This window comes from Pagrus major, chromosome 10 (assembly GCF_040436345.1).
Source record: "Pagrus major chromosome 10, Pma_NU_1.0".
NCBI lineage: Eukaryota > Metazoa > Chordata > Actinopteri > Spariformes > Sparidae > Pagrus > Pagrus major.
The window spans coordinates 21,620,271-21,643,292 of NC_133224.1; the positions used below are offsets into that span (position 1 = coordinate 21,620,271).

The following is a 23,022-nucleotide window of genomic DNA, read 5'->3' on the forward strand; positions in this document are numbered from 1 at the left end:
CTGAGTAGAGACAGGTTGACAGGAGAGGAGAGCTCAGTACTGTACTTAACATCTGTGTTCTCACCAGCAGCAAGTTCAGTGAACAAAAATAGTTTTTCTGTCATAGTTAAGATACAGATGCAAGTAATATATATATATATATATTTAATCAAGTATCGAGGGATAACTTTGAGCAAAGCAAAGTTTGACTATACCTCCTCGTTGTTGTTTTTCCTTTTTTTTGTTTTGTAATTGACTCAATTGTAATCATTAGGCTGTAAAAAAAGGTTGAATATCAGCTGCAACGGGGCCCCAGATCCTCAGGTTGTACCCTTAGGGCCATTTGTCTACACCGAAGAGGCCAAATGCAGTCAAAATAAAAGTAATACAAGCAATTCATGCTATTCTGACTTTACATTTAGAGTTGAGTTAAACTTAAGTTATTTGTGTTAATGACATCCAAATAGTGTTTATAAATGACCTACACAGTATTTATTAACCATTTTCAAAGTATAATAAACATCAGATGCAACTTTACAATAATCAATGGCATAATAAATGGTTTATAACACATTTTGTTGTTTGTTAAGTCAAATAACTGTCTAACTAACTAAAGTTTAAATAAAGATAAATGTATCTCTTATTAATTATGGATAGTGTAAGGTGTTAATCTTTGAATAAGGATGCTTTAACTTTGAAAGTTATGGCGCTGAAACAGTTGCTGGTAGTCGTTTAACAGAACATGAATTTTGGTAATTGATTAATCAAGTCATTTCGAGCAAAACGACAAAGTGCCGGCTTCTTTTGAAAGAAAATGCTGCTTTTGTTTTTGTCACTGTAAACTGAACATTTTTACATTTTCATCATTGCATGATACATCAATAACATTCATCAGCTGCAGCTTCAGCTCTTTTCATTTCATGCTCCATAAACAGTACAGCTGAATACCATTGACAAAACAACTCACCCAAGGAAATTACAATACAGACTTTATCCTTGAGAGACAACTCTCCCATGTTGAGAATCTTGTGGATCCTAGATTCACAGCAGCTTCACGAAATTTCACCAGGTCAGCTAATGTAAAATAAAAATGTAAAAAGTTGGAACCAGACAAGACTGAAGTTAAATACTGTGTCCAACTGATCTCCGAGGTTACAGATGCATCCTCCAACGTCACCTCTCAGCACTAAAACACCTGTTCCACTCTCATGGATCAATAGGTAATAACATTCACATTTGCCTGCAACACAAGGCTTTATTCAACACCCATAATACCGTCACATGACCCTGGTTTCGCATACAATCATGCAAAGTACTTAAGTAAAAAGGGGAAGTTATGTAACATAACTGCAGAGATGCAAAGTGAGGATATATATGCTCGCTGCCAACAGAACACAAGGACACAGTTGTACGTTAGGCATTTATTTTGGCTGAAGCTTTGAGTATAAAATGCAAATTAGTACAAAAAAAAAAAGGCATGAAAAAACGACGACAATGAAAAATATAGAAAGATAAAACTCTTATACAAAACTAAGCTCCCAAAATAATCTATAAAGATACAGAAATAAAACAAAGAAATGCCTTTATACGTATACTTCTCTTGGCAGTGTAAAAACAAAAGTGGTCGCAGGTGAATGACAGTGGTTGGTCACAACAAAGTGAAGTGCTCATGGAGGCCAAAAACGGAAACAAACAAAACGATTACTGCTGGGACATCCTAACATATAACAGTTTATCAATTCTTGTATTTCAATGTCAATATTCCTCTTTTCTTATTCTTCCCAACATCGGTTTCTGCTCTCTGCCGTGTATAAAAGTTAAATACTAAAAGGTGATTGGCTTTTGGGGTGCCAGCCCCGCATCTACCAAATCTAGTGTTGACTTTTTGTGACAATCCATGTTCCCTTCGAGCAGAAACGTCACTGTTAAGTAGGAGGGGACCTAGATGACAAATTACAGATAAACAGGGTTAAAACTTATTTACAGCTTTTTGTGATGTCATAATAATTTGGAGTTTTAAAAAGAAGGAAATTATGTGTATTCTTAAATCTGGCCTTATATAAAAAGATAGAAAACATTTAAAATCTTTAGTTTTCTATATTCAGACAACAAATGCATTATTTATGACTGATCAATTTTAAAATCAGAATCATTAAAACTCAAAAAGGAAAATCCCTGCCAAGATTAACACTGATTAAATTGAGTCCCTCCCAATTTTAAAGTCCAAACCCGTTATATCCTGTTTCAAGCACAGTGAAAAATGTCAAAGCCATTTCACGGGACCTTTAAATGCAAGAGTACTGAAGAGTAGGCAGAACTGCTTACAGTATGAACCGCTCTCCTCTGCAAAATCTTTTCAACCTTTATTTATCTTGCATAAGTCAAAAAACAGAGTACTTACAGTACAGTAAAATATTCAGGCAGTACAGTTATAAGATCAAGTTCTGGTAAATTACTAAAAACCTGAAATAAACCCTGATGGCTTGGAGGGAGAAAGGCATGCCTTTTGTTCTCATCATCAATCATCATCATGATGAGCTTCTCAGTCGCTGTCACTCCTCTCTCCTCTTTGCACCAGTCTCTTTCCGCTGGAAGGCAGAGGTACCTCATGCTTCACAGACGCCCTGGTCTTAGTTTTGCTGTGGAGAGAAGGCAGGAAAACAATTCGGTGACTGTTGGAAATTAGGGCAGTTGTGGTGGATTTGGTTTATTTGAAATAACACAAAAGGACTCTGAGAATACTACTTATAAGACTGTTTAAGCTTTGATCAAACATTTTGGGCAGCATCTATTCACTGTTCAAATTATTTTTTTCTTAAAATATTTGTTCTTCTTTACCCTACATTCATGATATAACTCTACTTTTACACAGTAGATAGTGATTACAATTGATTAAATGGCATCTGGATTCAAATGGCCACAAAAACATAATCTTACAAGTCATTTTTGAGGCAAAAACATTGCCGCTTCTTAAATGTCAGGATTTGCTGCTTCTCTTTGTTGTTTAGGATAGTGAACGTAGAGTATTTGGGTTTTGGAAGGTTGGTTGGACAAAAGAAGCAATTTCAAGATGTTACTTTGGGCTCTGAGAAATTCTGATGAACATTTTTTGACAGTTTATAGACTAAATGATTTAATTGATAATGAAAATGATGTTTAGTTGCCGCCCCAGTGTCAAGCAAGATAACATAATTATTATATACAGTGACCTCTGGTGGCAGGTGATCTCCACTGGACACAACAGAGTTCAGGCTAAAAAGTTTCTATAAAACATGTTCACGACAATCTGGCTTTAAAACTTTAAACTGCTGCCGAACTTATCACAGAGTAAATGCCCAAATTTGTCGACCATGTTGAGATATTCTTGAAGATTTAAGTCACAAGTTTAGTCAACTTACAGTGATTCAGGCTGATGTCTGCAAAGTAACACACGTTACACTTCTTACCTTTGCCTGTCCAGCGCCTCCTGACCATCTCTGATTTTCTTTAACATTTCATACAGCTCTCGACCACGAACCTGCAGGGTAATCAAACGGAAATTAATCGAAGACCACGGAAATTTTCCACAACCAGTTTTATGACTGCATGAATGTTTACTTACATGCAGCACAAACATTTCCTTGTCCTCCTCTTCTGCACTGGAGGCTGACTTGGACTTCTTCACAGAAGTGGTGTCAGGAACAGGGACGCTCTCTAAAGACGCAAAACTGAGGTTAGCAAGGAAACAGGAAGTATAGATGGAAACTAAAATCAGAAAATTAATGTAATGCAACATAAACATACTTCGTTTTTTAATTGGTTTGGCACCATTCTGCGTCTTGGCGCTGTTTTCCTCCTCTGTTTTGCGGTCTCTGCCTGGACATGCGCAGATGCGTACCTCAAAGCACCTCCGGCCCAAAACGACTCCCCTATGAAGAAGATGAGGAGTAGAAAGGCTCAAAATGCTTTCCAAGGATGAATAAATTCCCAGAATAGTAATGCAAGACTTAACTGGGGCATCCATATCAGTCAATGTCTGCCTTTTCTCAATACACAGAAGGTACATTAAGACTCCCAGCACCCCCTTCTTAACATCTGCTAAAAGAGAAGAAACACTTACTCTGGAGTCTCGAGGGTCAGGATGGTGAGGATGGGTCTACGATTCATGCCTCCCATGCAGGAACTGTTGCACATAAAGCTCAGCAGGATGGTTGTGATCTCTGATCCCAACTGAAGCAGGAGAAGAACAACAACAGTGTTTATTCACTGCTGGTTGAGGTGTATACAAAAAGGGTGAAAATGCTATGGCCAATTTTCAAATGTAAATGCTAAATTAGGATCTCAAAGTGACAGGCACTGTTTGTTTATATACTCACACAAAATATTTGAAGGTAGGAAATGTGAATGGGTAAAAATGACAGCAGTAGAAAGAGTAGACATGTTCTCTCGGACAGATCAAGTGGGGCAGCTGTACCTGCGGGGGCTCATAAGGGACAGTCACGCTCTGCCTCTTTGTGTGCTGATCTTCAAAATACTGCGCTCTCTGGCTGCCCTCCACTCTGATGAGATGGCTGCGATGCTCTGCAGCTAAATGTAAAAACACATTAGGAAAAAAATTAAAACTTAACATCCATTTACAATTCGTCTTCTAGCAAAGACAAGCATTCATCCACTGCAAATACAAGGCAATATTCAGTGACTCATTTTCCTAACCATCCTCATTCTGGTGATGGGGACATCTGCGGACCACTTCGGCCACGTGCTCGGTCTTCTTATAAACCGCTGTGGCCCTGAGGACGGCGCCCGCAGGAGGCTCCTTGGTGACGAGAACTTCCACAGGGCTGGTCTTTGCCAGCTGGCAATAAAGCTTGTTCAGCAGCTCTGAATACTGAGAGAAAGCAAAGTGAAAAAGCCACATTATTATCAGTGGAGCTGAAATGCCAAGCACTGGTCTGAGATAAAAAAAATTCCATAAAAGTTCCATAAAATAAGTTTGATTACTCTTTCTTCTCTGAAGAATCAAAAACAAACTACATTTTAGGTTCTCTAAATAAGTAAGGCCAGATTGATCAAGCTAAAAGAAGATTTTTTACCTTGCTTTCGTCCGTTTTAACCCTTTCTGTGCTAGAGGAAGAGGTGCAGGAACATGTCCCGTCATGTCAGAGCTGTGCTTTACAACCAGACTGCACCTCTCCCACAGACAGAGCACACAAGTCGGCGGAGGCGGGAGTTTCAGGGCAGACCACCCTAACTTCAACTAAACTGGCCAACTGCAGCGCGCTGCTGGGTGAGTCACAGTGGAAACATTAATGCTATTGGCTCTTCAAACCCAGTGACTGACTGTAGTCCTTAAAATTTAGCGAATCGTCACAATGAATAAGATTCCACTTGAATGCCACCAGAGATACGAAAGAATGGATTTTTAACGTGAAGCCAAGGTAAGATATACATCTTCTACTCTTAATTTAGATCGTTTTCAATGTTTTACACACTTTAAATACTTTTGTGGGTGATAAAAACCCAAGATACCAGTGGAGGAGTTTACGACAGTAAAACTTTTCCATTTCCAATCTCAGAATTTTAAATCTGTGAAGTAAGGTTGAATTTAATTTTGTGAGTTAGACCAATACACAACAGGAGCAGAGCTTCTACATATAAAAATAACACTTTGGATGGAAGAAACTGAGTTGAAAAGTGAAAGGCGCCTGATAACTGAGCAGCTGTGGAAGTCTCTTTTGTTCTTTGGCGAGGGGCTCAAACAGCAAGCTTTCTGCTCCTTGCCATGTTTGGTTGCAGGACAATCTGCCGCAAGTCCCGCTGAACGTCTAACATTTTAAGTCTACCATTTAAATTCTGTGTAATGTTTTCAAAATTAGACACAGCGAGAAGTATATACAACTTTTTCCTCACATTGATAGGAACAGATATAAGAACAGTTATCCATAATAAATTGAAAATTCTTCGAAACTGTTTAAAAATACAGGAAATCAACAAATAAGTTGAATTTCTATATTTTTAGATGAGACTCACTGTAGATGTGACCGACTTAGCGGTTCCAGACTTCTGAAAACGCAGCTGGAAATCGTATTCCCCCGGGTAGTCAGTTGTAACCGGGACGGTGGAGGACGGGGGAGTAACACCATCTTTAGTAGACATCTCCGGAGGCAGCTCAAAAAGTTGTTCATCAAACCCCTCAGCCAGAATTTGGTCGTTCATGAGCTGGAAAAGGAGAGAAACACCAGAGAGTCAAATATCTAACAGAGAGCTTTATCATGCAGCCATTCAGTTCAGTGTTTTTAAATGAAGGTATGAGTAAGTATGCTTACGAGCATATTCATTGGTCCTTGCACGCCCCATGTTTCAGAAGGCTCGGTCGGTATGGTCGAGATTAGGGGAGCCGCGCTGCAAAAGTAAACAGACACACACACACACTGGTTTACTTGTTTTTCTCGAGCACAATGACATCTTTCAAAGTGGTATTTACTATTAAAACACAACTTACACACTCTCCCACAGCTCTCTGAAAGAGTTCTGGCTCAGAGGCAGACTCTCGAGACCGGGCTCTTGATCCATCATCATTTTCCCAGAGGAGAAAAGTGAGGAAGAGCGCTGGATGGGGATCAACAGGAAGTAAGAGCTTGTGTTAGTAATAAGTATGCAACACCTTGATCTCTATCAAACTCTACATTTGACATGTGATTTAACATATTTGGCAACAAGTTTTATTATTTGTCTCTTTTTTCAACCATACATTAACAGTTTAGTCTATAAAATGATAAAAAATGAACAAATCTTTTTTTTAAAAATGACAATAAAACACCCAAAGAAATTTAATTTACAGTAATATACAAACTACACACATTTGAGAGGCTGTAACTCAACAACGTTGTACTTTAAATCGATAAATTGCCTCAATAATTAGTCGATAATCAAACCTCTGGTTGCTGCCACACAGGAAATGCAGTTTGAAAAAAAAGTAGGCCTTTTGCTCTGATTTGCTGACTAACGTTGAGGTTTCCTTAGTTTTAAAACTTCTGACTTATAAAAACACATAAAGCGCTAGACATAGCCATATTTTTCAAATATCAGTTTTGATGCGAATCTTAAATTTACTGACTTCACAAGCAGCCACCCAAACAAACAACACGAAAAACCATTCAGCCTGCTAACGTTAGCTAGCTGCCGTCCATTTTCTTTCGTGTCGGAGGCCTTCAAGCTAGCTCCAGTCGGTCACTTTCACAAAAAAACTCAATGAAAATAACTTCACTCTGCGCTAATATGTGAACGGGAGCTACTAACTATCGACGGTGTAACACGGGTTTAGCTCGCCACGATAGCGGACAAGTCTTTCTTTGTTTTGGCTAACGAGCTTGGCGTTAGCATAACTAGCTAGCTAATTACGTTAGCTTTACGTTTCGGAATCCGCTAACTAGCTAAACTGCCGTAAAACTTTCTCTATCGGACAGATGAGTTGCTCTTGGCGCCCTTGCTTTAACGAATGAGGCATGAGTGTCCACAACGCTACCTTGGGTTGTCCGCTACTGCTGTATGGGCGGTGAGTCACCTGCGTTCAGAAGAGTGGAAACAGCCGATAAAGTCAAAATATTTTGGGGGTTTATCCGAGCACGTTGTCGACGGGGAATACCACCGAATGGAGGGGGAGGGGCTGTTTTTAAGCCTGCCCAGCCGACCAATCAGCGTTCTGCTCTTCTGACGCGTTTAAATGCAACATCGCGAAATGTTGCGTTCCATACCGTGGGAAATATTGCAACTCAAGAACGACCGTACTAAACAAAATCCCAGTTGCATAGGAAATGACTATTTGTACAATTATCCCCATAATATATTAACATTTGTTTGTTCAGTGCTGCTCAGTCTATAGTTGAATGTCTTTTTGTTTGTTTTATTACTTGTTTGAAGAATAAACAACACTGACATGCACTAAGGAAAAACTACAGGCTTCTGTGGAGCTCCTGAAGGCAACATGACGACATTATCAGGAATTGCTAGATTTTTAGGTCAGACAACTAACCTTAAATGACTGCTACAGTGATGTACCAACATACACAATAATTCAAAGAGACACTTATGTACCAAGATAAAAAACACTATTAGGTATCCCAGGTGACAAAATGTATCTTGACACAGTATTTAAGGGTATACTAGTCCAGCATCAAGCAATCTTTTTGCTTGAGAAGAGGCAAACACATGCATTCACATAAAATGTACACTCAGAATCAAAACACACATATGTATTTTGTAAATACACATCTATATGTATCTTAAAATGTAAAAAGAAAAGTGGCTTGTACATTTTATTGTGGTTCAGTAGTCGGCTGTAACATCTGACAGTTGTAGTTCTTGTAACACTGACATCAGTTTTCATTTGACAACAGTGATTTGTGTTTAAGTTTCTCTTCAAGGAGTCAACCCACACTCTGACCCTGCTTCTTTCTCTCTCCAGGGAGGTCAGAGGTCATCTTTGAATCAGCGTCTCTGGAGCAGGCAGGGTCACTGTCTTACTCACGGCCTGTCAGGCATGGTTTCTTCCTGCGTGGTTATTCTACCTACCTACAGTTTAGATCAGTCAGCTTCCCTGATTTCATAATCTCCTCTGGATGACGACGCCTCTCATCACCCTTCAAATGCCCCTTTAACTGATTAAATAAACTTCTATGCCACAGGGGACCAGAGCTGCAGAGAAACTCTGAGCAGGACCTCACCCAGGTACCTGCAGCTGCTTATGTCCGGTCACTTGTGCCCAATGAACTGGCAAGAGTCTCAGCCAAAGAGTACGCACTGAATGTGGGTTCTCGTCTGTCTGGGTCCACCGCAGTTAATGGTGCCACTTTTGGGCTGTGTGACCTTTGAGTGAATGTGCTGATGGTGCCAGCGAGTCCACTTTGAACTCAATCCCTGTGGCCCTATATATAGATACAATAGTGAGGTCTAACAGAACGGGACCAGGGCAGAGAGGGAAAAGATAATTTGCACGATCAATGTTGATGTTGCAGCAGGAAATGTTGAACTATTCTCATTTTATATGTAATTTGATATTTTCTCATAGTGTCAATGAACTTTTTGGATTTGGTTGGAAGGCCATTTTTGAAACAGATGAGCCCTGTCATCCTTGTTTGAACCTGGACATGTTACGCAATGGCCATGCTATATGAAGCTGAATTAAACTTGTATGTTGTAGAAGTTTAACTAATGCCAACCAGGGCCAAAATATAGCTTGAGCTGCATGCAGGTTCTAGTACAATCTGCCATAGTGCTTTTACAGGATTAACTAACTAATTAATTAATATTTTATCTGTTTACGAGGTCAGCCTTAGTTATTCTTTAGATATTTGATTTAAAGCCTAACGTTCTTTATTAGTTGGTTTTGTAAGTCAAAGGAAAACCTACGTGTTAGGCTACAATTGATGAACCAACTCGCAAAATGTGTCTTCTTATAAAGGGGGCAAATATTTCATTTATAGTTTTTGTAGCTTTGATGTCGTAACTTAAAATAATAGTCTGTCCTTTTGGAAAATAGACATATTTGCTTTTTTGCCGATAGGTAGACGAGAAGATTGATACCACGCACAAACACCTGTACGGTAAATATGGAGCTACCGTCAGCAACCGATTAGCTTAGCTTAGCATAAAAGACTGGAAATAAGGTCAAACAGCTTGCGTGGCTATGTCAAAAGCTAAAAAGACTGAGAAATAGGACTACGCACAAGATCTTTGCACAGATTAAGTGTATGACATGTATGTATGATATGGTATTAGCAAGCTTTATAGGTACTGGTAGGTGGTTTTGTTAACTTTGGACAGAGCTAGGCTAGTTGTCTCCCTGTATTTTCAGTGTTTATAATAAGCTAAGCTAATTATGTCCTAGCTGTAGCTTCATACATAGACAGACGTGTGAGTTGTATCGATCTAATTATCAAACTCTTGACAAGCAAGCTACTGAGCGAGTTTCCCAAAATACATTTTAATAATAATCATAATAGTCAAAAAAAAATGTAGTTGTCTTCTCCCAGGGTCCATTGAAGAAAATTATTTTTTAATCTTATTGTGGCAAAGAAATACATGTTACAGTTTATTGCTTTGCAAATATTTTCATTGCTGATTATAATTTGGCCATTCTAATAAAACTCATGATCTTATGGTTGGTAATTTGTAATTGAGTCTTATTTTGTACTTTATCCTACCTTTTCAGTGCATTGTGTCACATAACGTTACATTATTTTTGGACCTGCTTGATTTGTCCATAGGTTTTTAAGGTTTTTACACACATACATTTTTCACATTGAGTTTGGTGTGAATGTTGTTGCCGGTCACTCACTGTCACTAACCAAACAGTTCAACACCTGCCATCCTTCAGGCAACTCGGTTTACTGTAACATGATTTTGAACCGGCTGACCCCAACAGCTAGGCGTGCACACACAGACACACACACACACACACACACACACACACACACACAACGTCATGACGAGGAGGAAGAGTATTTACACGGGCTTTCTCTACATCACTTGGGTGATTAATAGAGGGCAGTCACATGGTGCGTTTGCGTGGTGGTGTGACTTTTTGTCGGCATCTCTAGTTTGGGAACAAACATATGTGACATTTGGCGGAACAGCTGAACAGGTGTTTTTGGTTTAAGATATTGACTGTGCACTTACACGTATTTAATCCATTACCACAGGTCTGTACTTGAACTTCTATCATTGTTCTTGGCTCCCTCTGTATGAATTCATGTGATACTTTATGGAAATGTCATACTATCATCTCTGTCTGTCCCAGGTTGTGCACAGGAACCCTTTCAACTATGTTGGTAACGGCTCTACGCCACTCTTCTAATGGTGTAAAGTTTCTCTACATTTAGTCCGAGTCACACACACACACACACACACACACACACACACACACACACACACACACACTAAACTGTGCTTGGGGCCCCTGGCTTTGGATGACGGGGTGTCAGGTTCTTCCTCTCTTTCTCAATGTGCGTATGAGAGCAGGACATGGAAAAGGAGGTGAGCTCCAAGAGGAGAGTGGTGTGAGGTGGGGGTGTGTCTCCAAGGGGTGGGCTTGAATCATTCAATTGAGAGATCTAGAGCAGACTTTTTCTGCTGAGCCCTTTGGCAGAACTTTTTTTCCCGCCCAGTGCAACCCTCCCACAACACACCCCCTAATCCCCGCCTCAGACACACCGTCCATCGCCAAATTTCCCCTCTAACCACACCTACACTGCCAACTCAGGTGGCACAGGCCAAATTTAGAGCCCACCTGTTGCCTGCTGGAGGAGGATTAAGCTTTGTTGTATGCAACAGAGGGGGGAGAGTTAGTGGAACGGGATGAGCTATGGTGTGTGACCCCTTTGGCATGTGATCTGAAATAGAAAGGGATTTATAGCTGTTGGGAAGACAGACAATGGCAGCCAGGGCGTCAAAGACGAGCCCCTCTTTGACCGCCCACGAGAAATGTTGAGTCATTGCTGGTTGAACTCTAGTTCGTCTAAGGTCCAACACCTGTGCAACCATGTAACCTGCATTATTTCACTTTCTCTCGATGACGCGCCACAGATTTCAATGTTGCACTTCACAAGCAAAGAGTCAGATGTACCACATTATTGCATAAAAATAGCCTTTATTTCTACCATTAGTTCTAAGGTGTTTTGCGGTTCAGCAGTTCTGAGCATGGTTTGTCCAAGTGGTGTTGCCATACCCGAACAGAAGCTGTTTTTCATTACTTTTAAACGTATTAAAAAAACAAGTGTTTTGTAGGCTATACAGTATCTGTCGATTGTGATCATTTTGTTGAATGTGATAACTTTATGAATGGTTATCTTTTCGCAATGTTATGCTAATTTCCTGTTAGCTAGCTAGTATACATTCGAAGCATTAGCTAGCAAACAGCCCATACAATCTGAGCATATTCTACTCACTAGCTTTCCATAAAGTAAATTAATAATTTTAGTTAATGATTTTAAATTGTTTGTCGGGTCCAACATGATTGTTTTTTGTTGTTGTTGTTGTTGTTTTTTTATCTCTGTGCAAGTAAACATTTGTAAAAATCCAAAAAGTTCTACAGTATGTGCTCAGTATACTGTATTGCCCCAACATTAGCTAGCTAGCGTTAGAGACATTAATGTTAGCTAGCATTAGCAATGCTAGCTACAACAACACCATTACACTATTAGATATTATTGCAAAGTTCATCCCATGTCTTTGTAAATGTCTAAATGTTTTAAAATTCCCCATGCTGACTCCATTGCTACGGCCCTGGCCTACATTATGTAAGATGACTCACAGAGTTGCTTTTAAGACCAAATTTGGCCCTCAACAAAGTCATGAGCTCCAGAGATGGATAAATTATTGTTAAAATGTAATCACCTCTTGAGCTCCATAACACAAACCAGACCTCCTTGTCTGCTTTCTGTTGCACAGCAGTCATCTTTCCCTACACTTGTTCGCACCCCTCTCTCCCTCAGCCAATAGTCGTTAAGGTCAAGGGAGCTTCCTGCTTGCGTCTCGACCTCTGCAGCCGGACCTCAAGATCAGCCAGAGGCCCAGTGGGCTGATTTTCAGGACTGGAGTAGCCTCACCCCCTCCCTCATCTACCCTCTCGATACGGAGAGAGGCGTGCACGTGGGTGTGCGTGTGTCACTCTATCCCAGCTGGACGGACACAACACAGAGTTCAAAGAAGAGAGGACAACCTGCAGCACAGGACGCACCAGATTGACCACTTTGGGTTTCTCTTTTGGATATTACCTTTCAGTGCGCTTTTTCGGTGCTTAATTGCAGCAGGTCGCAGTCAGGACTTGTTGTCCTTTTGGGGGAGTTTCACGTGTCTCCATTTGGCACCAGACGCATCTGTCATCTACTGCCGCCGGGTGCCTGGAGCTGCCAGAAACATGCCGGCCGGGTTTCAGCAACTCGGGGGGGAGGTAATTTTCTTTTTCTTGAGAGCTTTTTACAGCTTAAACATGTGGTTGGGTTTGTTTGTTTTTACTCGCAAAAGTGATGCGATGAACTGTAGGTTGCAGGGAAAGACGTTATTTGGGTCCTTATTCATGCGCATTTTACTGTTCGGTGCGTAATTTTGTTTGGAGAGATTTTACGCACGGTTTTATCTCCGTCGTACAAAAAGACTATAGGAGAAAATACATGCTTTGCTATGCCGAATTTGAGTTTGCTTTGTATAACACAACAAATAGTGACAAAATCGTTGACTGGTCGGCCAAAAAAAAAAATCTGAATATTTAAATGACTTAAAATAGGATCGTTTTATTTCTACCTGCTTTAAACTATATTGTGTAATATACTTGTTGAGAATTATGTCCAGCAATGGTTTATATTGTCAGAGTTTAAAATATTGAATAATTGAGAATGAGAATAAAAAAACAATAATGGCCTATGCAACAGCCACTAACTACAATAAATGTGCCAGTTTCGGCAAGGAGGAAAACTAAAATCAGCCCTGATCTGAATGAGCTTTGGCCCTTATTTAGTCCTGAGCAGTGACCTTGAAGAGCTAAATAACCGAGTTTACAGGTCAGAGCTGAGTACTGTGGCCACCTAGTTTGACTGGTTCCTCCTCACCACCCTCATAAACACTGCCTGTGTTGTGAGCTTCCTCCAGCTCTTTGTGAGAAATCATTTGTAGGTCAGATGGACATGTGTATCAAACTTTTTTAGTGTGAATCTTCTGATTTTGGACAGTTTCATCTCTCCATAATGTTAAAACAAGAGAGCGTGGACTGTTGTGACGTAATGAGGTGAAGAAATCCTAAAGCTGCCTCATCGTCGCAGGCAGCAGACTGTCTGTAACCGGGCAGGAAGGAAGGCAGAAGTTTTGGCCTCAGTGTAAAATAAATCCCTTAAGCATGGAAACTCAAACAAAGCAAAAAAGCAAACACACTCTATGAATCAGGGGCCCTCTTTTTAATATCTTATAGTTAGTAAAAGCAGTAAATTAGCAGCAAAAGTTAATTAATGACTGAGCGTTGTGAGGGTTAATTTGTAATGAAATTCAGTCACCATGAAGTGTAATAGAGCATAACTGGCTGCCTCTGATGTTTTACCTTTTCTGTAACAAGGACACGAGCAGACACACACACACACAGACACACACCCTTTTGTTTTGGTCCATGCATACTAAACAGCACTTATCTCAAGACTCAACACAGCAAGGTCAAGAAACAGTGCTACAGATCCACACTGACTACATACAGTACAAACCACATGAGGCCTCAGACTTTACTAAATGATAATTAGAATACAGTCAAACAGAATAAGACACAATAAGATCAGTTTTGCCAAAGTATGAAACAGTAAATGCACACAGAACACAAAATCATTGATGTAAGGTCACTAAGTTACATTCTACATTTGCTAAAGTGCTGTACTTTATTTTTGAGGTACCTGTACATTACCACATTTCCACTTCGACTCCACTCAACTGTTGTTACGAAGTCACTTTAAAGATGCTGCATCAGAGCCAAAGTAGCACATTTTTAAAATAATTTATTTTTACATACATGAGAATATACGTAGAATTTACTTCTACTTTTACTTTTGATACTTAAGTTTGGATACTTTCTTTTACAAAACTGATCAAAACTGAGGATGAAACTTGACTTTAAAGTTTTAGTTTAAAGTCACATCATATTGTTGTTGTCAGGTGGCCCACATCAGCAAAATGTCAACTTTTCAGGAAGTCATGATGGGTGTGTTTTTCTCTGTTTATCCCATACTTGTGAGCCGATATTGGCTTCCCACAGATATATTGGTACTGATTGGTATCTCTGTATTGTTGTCTGATATGAAAACGTACATTTTTTGTTACAGACTATAATAAAGAAAAAGATACTCAGGGTATTTTATACTTATTCAGTTCCCAAGGAAGTTTATTGTTTCAGTGCACGGTTGTCATTTTAGATCGTACATTTGGTTTGTTTAACTCAGTGCTCTAAAGTGTTCCCAAAATATATTGTGTTAAAATATTAATTTGATGAAAGTGAAAGTCACCCGTGCAAATATTACTTGAGTAAAAGTCTTATTAGTATCTGATATCAAATGTACCTCAGTACCAAAAGTGGGAGTTCAAGTACATTTCTACATTTATTTACACATATGTGTATACTGTGGGACGACTGATTACCTGACTTTTCTCTGAGTATTTTTCTAATCATTGGAAGCAGTGGGGTTTTTTTTGTGTGTGATTGCCGATAAAATACATTTAATACACTACTTTGGCTTGGATGCAGCATGCAATCTGCAAAGTGACTAGTAACTAAGGTTATCAAATAAATGCAGTGGAGTAAAAAGTACAATATTTGCCCCCAAAATGTAGTGGAGCGGGAGCATAGAGTAGCAGAAAAGTCCTCCAAAAGCTGTTCTGTCAAAGAGTTATGTCTTTAGCATCAAGCTGCAAAGTAACCAGTCTGCCAGTCACAGTATGAAAAGGCTCTCTGAGACTTAAACACACTTTGCTGGAGGGGAAGACCTCATCTCTCCAAGGTCGACTCGTCTGTCACTGGTGAGACAGGTGCCCGTGGCCTGATGGGAAACTGGAGGGAAGTTAAAGTGCTGAGGAGATTGTCTCTCAGTTATATATAGGGGATGTTAGTGGAGTAGAGCTATGAGTGCCTCAGTATTACTCATGCTCTGAGAATATAGTTTTAATATGTGGTTTACCTCTCTCTATGTGTGTGTTTCTGCTGCAGACAGTGACGGGAACCTTCGCTCTCTCAGTCTTCACTGCTGTCCTGGGATCTCTGCAGTTTGGATACAACATCGGCGTTATCAATGCCCCTCAGAAGGTAAAAACATAAAGCACAGATCCATGAAAAGAAAGGTAGTGTGTTAACAAAGGTGCTGATGTAAGATGGTGACATTCAAGCTCATATTTTCTCCTGATTTTACGAGGTGTGTTTTGGCGCCACAACACCCTGTCGTGCAACATCAAACAGAGGCGATTGTGTTCAGAAAATAAACCTGAAAAAGGGAAGCTATCCCAGGCATGTGATGTGATGCTGTTACATCATTTAATGCAAAGGAGATGAATGTCAGGGAATCGGCTCATTTTATATGCCGAATGTCTATTAAATGAGGAATTAGGGTCATGTGATGAGTATTCTGTCACTGTCACTGTGCTGCTCACACTTTTGGAGCCTTCAAACACTGTATGTACAGTATTTATAGACAGAGGCACATGATTTTTCAAAACCTGACCAGCCATAAAACATGTTGCTGCTCATATTGCAGCCACCAGATGTGTTCCAGCATGAGGACACGCTTGAGTACTCAATGTGAGAAATGTCTGGAGTACTGCGTGACTTACTGTATATTGTGTATGCATCATGTTCTTTCTAAAGTCTAAAATGAAATGAACTGCAAATACGTTCATTCCATATATGAATACGTCACATAAGACTCAACAGTAGAGTGTTGTTGATGAATGGACACACGGAGCTCAAGTCGGGTGAGATGTTTCCGACTCGCCTGCTGGTATTCAGGCATCTGTTAACGAACCTTGACCTTCGACTACAAACGTGACACGGATGACGTCGTTTCACTGAGACACTAAAACCAGAATAGAAGCTGAGCTGCTGTGTTTGTATGTGTGCGTGTGACACTTTAAGATCCCTTTATGAGGCCTTAACAATGGAGCTGTTTCAGAAAGAAGGGCTCCTCTGTACAGGATATACTGTATACTCTCATTAATGTTGTAAACCCTCAATTTAAAGGAGACATATTCTGCTCATTTTCAGGCTCATAATTTTATTTTGGGTTTCTACTAGAATATGTTTACATGCTTTTGTGCTCAAAAAACACATCGGTTTTCTCATACTGTCCAGAGCTACAGCTCTGTGTTCCCCCTCTGTCTGAAACACTCTGTTTTAGCTCCTGTCTCTTTAAGGCAAGCCCTTTTGGAAAACCCAGTCTCCTCCGATTGGTCAGCTCACACATGCCTGAGCCGGCACCGCTAACAACAACAGAGCAGCTGTGCTAAATCAATTCTTACGTGCCAAACTAGCCGCTAGGCATAAATTATGCAAATGTGTGACATGGTGACGTAGTGTGATGTCACAAAGTCACGGAATTAAGAGAGAGACTACTGATGAGGCCTTCTAGGAACAGTGTTTTCTGCGGGAGACAGGAGATTCTATTTGGGAAACATTAATGTTTCCATCCCACGCCGTCATCTCGTCAATGAGTAGATGCACACTTCCTTCTGCGTGGTGTAACAAATGGCAGGTGTAGTTCAGGAGAAGGAAAATGGTTCCTGTATAAAACTGCTCTCGACAAGATCAGTTGATTATTAGACAATTAGAAATGATTTTTTGGCGCTTTGAGCACCACAAGCAGAGAGCCGTGTAGCTCCATTATACTTGAGATAACGCAGACAATCTCTAAGACCGATTTCTCCAGAACTCACACCAAAACAAACTAGAAGGACAAATACAATTTTATTTTGGGATGAGCTGTCCCTTTATCTAGGACAAATAAAATCTACCTCCTGGTCCGGTCTGTCTCACGCTTTGTTCTTGTGCCCTGTCACCTCTGTGTCCTGTGCAGATGATTGAGGCGGACTATAACGCCACATGGAAGCTCCGGCATGGAGAGCCAATCCCCCTGGGGACCCTCACCTCCCTCTGGTCGCTGTCCGTGGCCATCTTCTCCATCGGTGGCATGCTGTCATCCTTCTGTGTGGGCTTCGTCTCCGAGTGGCTGGGCAGGTAGGGAAACACACATACACACACACACGCACACACACACACACACACACACACACACACACACACACACACACACCATTGCCATTAAGCAGGGATCACTAATTAAAAAAAAGTGTAAATACCTGAATACCAGCTTTCTTAGGCTTTGACAATCAACTCAATGAGTCATGATACTGTAAATCACCGCCCCTCTTCCACCTCTGCATGGATCCAAAGTGGATCCCAATGTTCCCTCTCTAATCATTCAGGGATAAAACTCTGCCCAGGATGTTCCGCCTCGACCCAGTTTCCCTCTGTAACCCAAGCCGGGATGCAAACTGCAGCCCACAGCTTCCACTGACTGAAAGTGGATCTTAACAGAGCTGGCGGCAACACTGCCCTCTGTAGGCAAACATATCACTGGTTTTCACATGTGTAGAGCGCATCCAAGCTCACACAAGTTAATTTCCTCTTAACAGTGTTTGAGTTCATGTTAATCTTCAGGCTGAAAAAATCAGATTTTAGGCTATCTTCGTTGAAATATGTCAGATTTAGATGATATTATATCCAAAATGAGAGTATGTCACATTTGAGAGCTGAGTTATTACAAAGGTGCCTATGTGTATTTATTTTCCAGGAGGAAAGCCATGCTCATAAACAACATGTTTGCCTTCATTGGCGGGAGTCTGATGGGGTTGTCAAAGCTCTGCCGCTCCTTTGAAATGATGATCCTCGGACGCTTCGTCATCGGTGCCTACTGCGGTGAGCGCTCTGCTGTTCTGTTATTTTCAATTCACAGGAAGGTACTTGAAAGTTTGCTTCTGCGTCTTTTTGCAGCTACTTTTTTGGCAGTCGGTCATCTCCTTCACACTGGTGACGTTTCTGTCTCTTATCCAACTTTTCCTCTGTGCAGGATTAGCATCAGGCTTGACACCGATGTACGTGGGTGAGATAGCTCCTACAAGTCTGCGAGGGGCACTGGGCACACTGCACCAACTGGCTATTGTCACTGGCATTCTCATAGCACAGGTATATGATAGCACAGATTATAAAACCCTTTTTTGAGGCAATGTCTTAAAAATTTGTGTCAGTTATTTGTGAGGAAATGTCTTCAGAGTAAACCATCATGTTCAGATAGTTATATTTTGTGACAGCCTTATCTTTAAATTTGATCCCTCTCCTTGTGCAGATCCTGGGTCTGGAGGTGTTACTGGGCAGCGAAGACTTGTGGCCAGTCCTGTTGGGTGTAACTGTTGTGCCGACTGTACTTCAGATGGCACTTCTTCCTTTCTGCCCCGAGAGCCCCCGCTTCCTCTACATCGTCCGCTGCCAGGAGCACCAGGCCAAGAGAGGTGAGACTCAGGACTGGTCAAAGATCATCATTAATGTCTTGGATTAACCTTGATTTTTACTTAATCTGGAACAACGTTTGATTTTGTGGTGTATTTTTGTGAGCTACATGTGATTGGAAGTTATAATCACTATGAATAGATAGCTTAAATGGTCCAACGTGCAGAAAATTAGCAACAGCCTTTTTTTCCTGGTGCTATAATGGTACCAGCTCATGCAGGATTTTGCAGCTCCACAAGTACAACATACTGTATGTTGCTATTGAACTATGAGAAGGCTGAGATGCTAAAGTGAATTTGGACCAATTTACTGGTCTTACTAAAACCTGAGAGGACATTTGTGGTGAACTACTCCTTTAAGCCTTCAAATTGTGCAAAGAAAAATTATCTAGGTTTACTACACTGTCTAATCACTTTCTGTACATTACCCCGCTATCTACATACTCTCACCTTATGCAACATTTATGGGGCTGAATGTACAAGAACACATATACACATGTATGGTGCATATAAGATCTTTGACCCAACTGAACCTCTGTTGCTTCAAACATGTCTCCTCAAAGAAATAATGGCTAAAACATTAATATAATATACACACATTTCCCTTGTACAGGCCTGAGGAGGTTGACTGGTAGGCAGGAGGTGGGCGACTTGCTGGCAGAAATGAAGGAGGAGAAGAGGAAGATGGACATGGAGAGGAAGGTGTCCATCCTGGAGCTCTTCCGCTCTCCGCTCTACCGCCAGCCCATCATCATTTCCATCCTGCTGCAGCTCTCCCAGCAGCTGTCTGGGGTCAACGCAGTGAGTCACAGTCCGACGACATCAATACTCCGAGCAGCGCAGTGTGATTCTGAACTCATCTTAATCTGTTTGCCCCTCTGCCCAGATTTTTTACTACTCCACCAGTATCTTCATGAAGGCAGGAGTCCAGAGTCCAGTCTATGCCACCATAGGAGCAGGCGTGGTAAACTGCGCTTTCACAGTGGTCTCGGTTAGTAAACCAAACCAAACGAACCTTCATCTTGACTTTTTGCTGTGCTCCTTCTGTCTTAACAAAAGAATTTAACACTAAATGTTAATTCTTTTTTAATTTAGTATGCTAAAGATTACAGTCCTTCTTTGTACCAAAGTGTGTTTCTATTACTGTTTAACATTGTTATCAAAGAGCAAATAAGATAACAGGTTGGTTGTGCCTTTTTCTTGTGCCCGCCTCTGAAACAGTTTGGTTTGGCAGGGCAAGATGTTTCAATGTCATTAAATGGGTCGAGTCTTAGGCATGCTAGCTACATTAACTCTTGGGTTTTAATTCATGATTAGGTCCAGAATAAAATAATTCAACAACTTTCGGATGGATTCCTGTGACATTTTGTGTCAGGAATCATGGCCCTCAGAGGACGAATCCCACTGATTTTGTTGATCCCAACTTTCCTCTAGTGCCTACATAAGGTTGAAATTTGTGGTTTTGAGCAAAATGTCCCAAAAACTATTGAACTGACTGCAATGAAATTTGGTAGAAACATTCATTTCGTCCTCTAGATGAATTATAACCACTTTGGTGTTCACCTGATGTTTGAATTGGCAAAATGCCTGGAAAACTATCAAGTCTTACCAACCCAAGCTTGTTGGTGTTAAGCGCCAGTTAGCAAATGTTAGCATGCTAAACTAAGATAATAAATATGGTAAACACGCCTGCAAAACACAAGCGTGTTTGCATTGTCATTGTTAGCTTGCTGATGTTAGCATTTGGTATAAGCAGCACTGTGCTCAACCTCAGAGATGATAGCATAGCTGAAAGCTATTAGCTTAGTTTTGACAATGAATCATAGTTTTGACTTGGAGTCGTATTTCAATACAAACTGGGTGAATAGCTAACATTAGCAACTTAAGCAGAGTATGTATGTTTTAGCTACATTTTCCAATTGAGGATTACAATCTCTGTTTCCACATTTCCTTTGACAGCTCTTCTTGATAGAGAGGATGGGTCGACGGACGCTCCACATGCTCGGACTTGGTGGGATGTGCATCTGTGCCGTCATCATGACCATGGCTCTTGCTTTACTGGTCAGTCCCCAAAAGATTCAAGCATCCTGCACTGTTATGGATAATTTCTCTACAAACCTCTCAACTACTTTCTCTCCCACCTGACAGGAAACTGTTCCGTGGATGAGCTACATCTGCATGCTGGCCATCTTTGGCTTCGTGGCCTTCTTTGAGATCGGTCCAGGTCCCATCCCCTGGTTCTTTGTAGCTGAGTTGTTCTCTCAGGGTCCAAGGCCAGCAGCGATGGCCGTGGCTGGCTTTTCCAACTGGACTGCCAACTTCATCATTGGCATGTGCTTCCAATATGTTGCTGTGAGTACTTTTTGATCTTTAATAGATAGTTGTGGCTGTCCTACGCAATGATGAGTACCCTACCCTACTCCTTGTGTTGTTTGATCTGATCCCATCCTTCCTCAGGACCTTTGTGGGCCATACGTCTTCCTGATCTTCGCAGCACTCCTCCTCTTCTTCCTCATCTTCACATTCTTCCGGGTGCCAGAGACGCGGGGCAAGACTTTCGACCAGATTGCATCAAATTTCCACCAGCGCTCAGCAGGGGGAATGATGGATATGGACATGGACATGGACCTGGACAAGCCCACGGAGCTGGACTACTTGGGGGAGGAAAGCATGAACTGAAGACTCCTGGCCTGAAGAGATATGGACCTGAGTACAGTTTTGGATGAACTTTGAATGTGGGCCTGACTCCAAACTTGATTTTCTGACATGTATTTTGAGGTCAATCGTTGTGTTCATATATATTGTGGTTGAAGGTGTGTTTTGGAATTGTCCTTTGCTGGTACCACTGCAATATGGAGGTTAACGGTTACGAATTGAGCCTTGACAAAAGGCTGAACCCTGTGGATTAAGAGGTGACTACTGTAGCTTCAAGGAATAAGATGCACATAAGAACAAAGTGTTTGGACTGTTGAGGCATTGACTACCAGCGTGGTAGGATTTTATTCCACGGTGATGCAGTTATTGCATGCAATATTGACAGACGGAGGTGGAGAGACTTTGGAATTCCTGCACTTTATCTACAAAGACATCCAAAGTTTTGAGTTTGGAGGTAAAAGGAGGTTATGTATGCTTGCCTAGTATGTAGTAAAGCTGGGAACACTCTAGATGTGTAAATCTAGTGAAACAATTTAAGAGAATAGTATTCAGAGTTCAAAAACAGGATCATGGTGTGAAAGTTGTAAAAAAAAATCCAGCATCTTATACAGTTGAAACTATATTTTATTTAGGCAATGCAACATTAACATATTGGACTTTTTTCAATATAAGAAGCATTTTACTGAAATGACATGTTTTATTCAAATTTAAGTATCAGAAAAGTTTGATTTTAGTATCAGTGCCAATATTCAGGTATTGGATCAGTGTAGAAAATGTCTGACTATACATGCTGTCCTAGATTCTATTCAGTATCTCAGAGAGAAGCGAGGCATTAAAGTCTTAGTGGTCAAACTGAACTTCAATCATGAAGTGTGTTCCCAGCTTAAGTGCTATTACAAAGTATTTTTCTGATCAGGATTAACTCATTGCACAACCTGCAGAAATGCTACCTTTAAAGAAACTAAATCTATTTTAGTACTTCATGTGTACATACGGTGTGTTATTGGTTGTTTATGTTAAGGGTATGAGGGTCTAAGCGTTTCAATTCTTTATGCACTCCATAAGTGTTTGGTTTTGTAAACAGAAGCCCGATAACACTAGACTTGAGCAAGATGTGCAATCAAAAGGGCTGCTTGTAGATCTTGATGTTTTGTTTTTTTTTTAATTCACACAAGCGCCATGTTTGTGTATTTATCCTGGCATCTGTCATGTGTGCTGTTTGCTGTCTATTCTTTATTGGTGTGTATCACTACCTTCTGAGGATTTGTAATGAGGTTGTTCAGAGAGGACCCGTTATTTGTATAGAATGAATCTTGATGCTGTGGTCATATTGTG

The 23,022-nt window shown here is 40.7% G+C and overlaps 2 protein-coding genes across 4 annotated transcripts; one reads left to right on the forward strand and one right to left on the reverse strand.

Annotated features, from left to right (window-relative positions):
- Positions 1-1,385: 1,385 nt before the first annotated feature.
- tp53 (tumor protein p53) lies at positions 1,386-7,610 on the reverse strand. 3 transcript variants are annotated; one of them, XM_073474948.1, is made up of 12 exons: positions 7,484-7,574; positions 6,461-6,567; positions 6,285-6,360; positions 5,989-6,177; positions 4,672-4,846; positions 4,433-4,545; positions 4,079-4,188; positions 3,763-3,887; positions 3,581-3,672; positions 3,426-3,496; positions 2,483-2,618; positions 1,839-1,920 (listed from the first exon to the last, which is right to left on the reverse strand). In XM_073474948.1, the coding sequence occupies exons 2-11, from the start codon at positions 6,535-6,537 to the stop codon at positions 2,522-2,524; spliced, it is 1,125 nt and encodes a 374-aa protein (XP_073331049.1). In that variant the 5' UTR covers positions 6,538-6,567; positions 7,484-7,574; the 3' UTR covers positions 1,839-1,920; positions 2,483-2,521. The 3 variants fall into 3 exon arrangements, with proteins under 3 accessions (XP_073331048.1, XP_073331050.1, XP_073331049.1); XM_073474947.1 differs by having other exon boundaries at positions 1,386-2,618; positions 7,484-7,610; XM_073474949.1 differs by having other exon boundaries at positions 1,386-2,618; positions 7,523-7,606.
- Positions 7,611-7,942: 332 nt separating this feature from the next.
- LOC141003386 (solute carrier family 2, facilitated glucose transporter member 1-like) lies at positions 7,943-22,981 on the forward strand. The gene is made up of 13 exons (XM_073474710.1): positions 7,943-7,976; positions 8,423-8,495; positions 8,643-8,763; positions 15,689-15,784; positions 17,544-17,704; positions 18,321-18,445; positions 18,597-18,712; positions 18,873-19,035; positions 19,646-19,833; positions 19,919-20,023; positions 20,992-21,093; positions 21,181-21,384; positions 21,490-22,981. The coding sequence occupies exons 1-13, from the start codon at positions 7,943-7,945 to the stop codon at positions 21,709-21,711; spliced, it is 1,710 nt and encodes a 569-aa protein (XP_073330811.1). The 3' UTR covers positions 21,712-22,981.
- Positions 22,982-23,022: the final 41 nt, after the last annotated feature.

Coding starts and splice junctions, on each gene's coding strand:
- tp53 (XM_073474947.1), bottom strand. CDS start 6,537: ATGATGATGGATCAAGAGCCCGGTCTCGAGAGTCTGCCTCTGAGCCAG. Junction 4,546..4,671: donor CCATCACCAGAATGAGGATG/GTTAGGAAAATG, acceptor TTTTACATTTAG/CTGCAGAGCATCGCAGCCAT. Junction 3,497..3,580: donor AGGAAATGTTTGTGCTGCAT/GTAAGTAAACAT, acceptor ATTACCCTGCAG/GTTCGTGGTCGAGAGCTGTA.
- LOC141003386 (XM_073474710.1), top strand. CDS start 7,943: ATGACGACATTATCAGGAATTGCTAGATTTTTAG. Junction 8,496..8,642: donor TCTTACTCACGGCCTGTCAG/GCATGGTTTCTT, acceptor TCTATGCCACAG/GGGACCAGAGCTGCAGAGAA. Junction 21,385..21,489: donor TGTGCTTCCAATATGTTGCT/GTGAGTACTTTT, acceptor ATCCTTCCTCAG/GACCTTTGTGGGCCATACGT.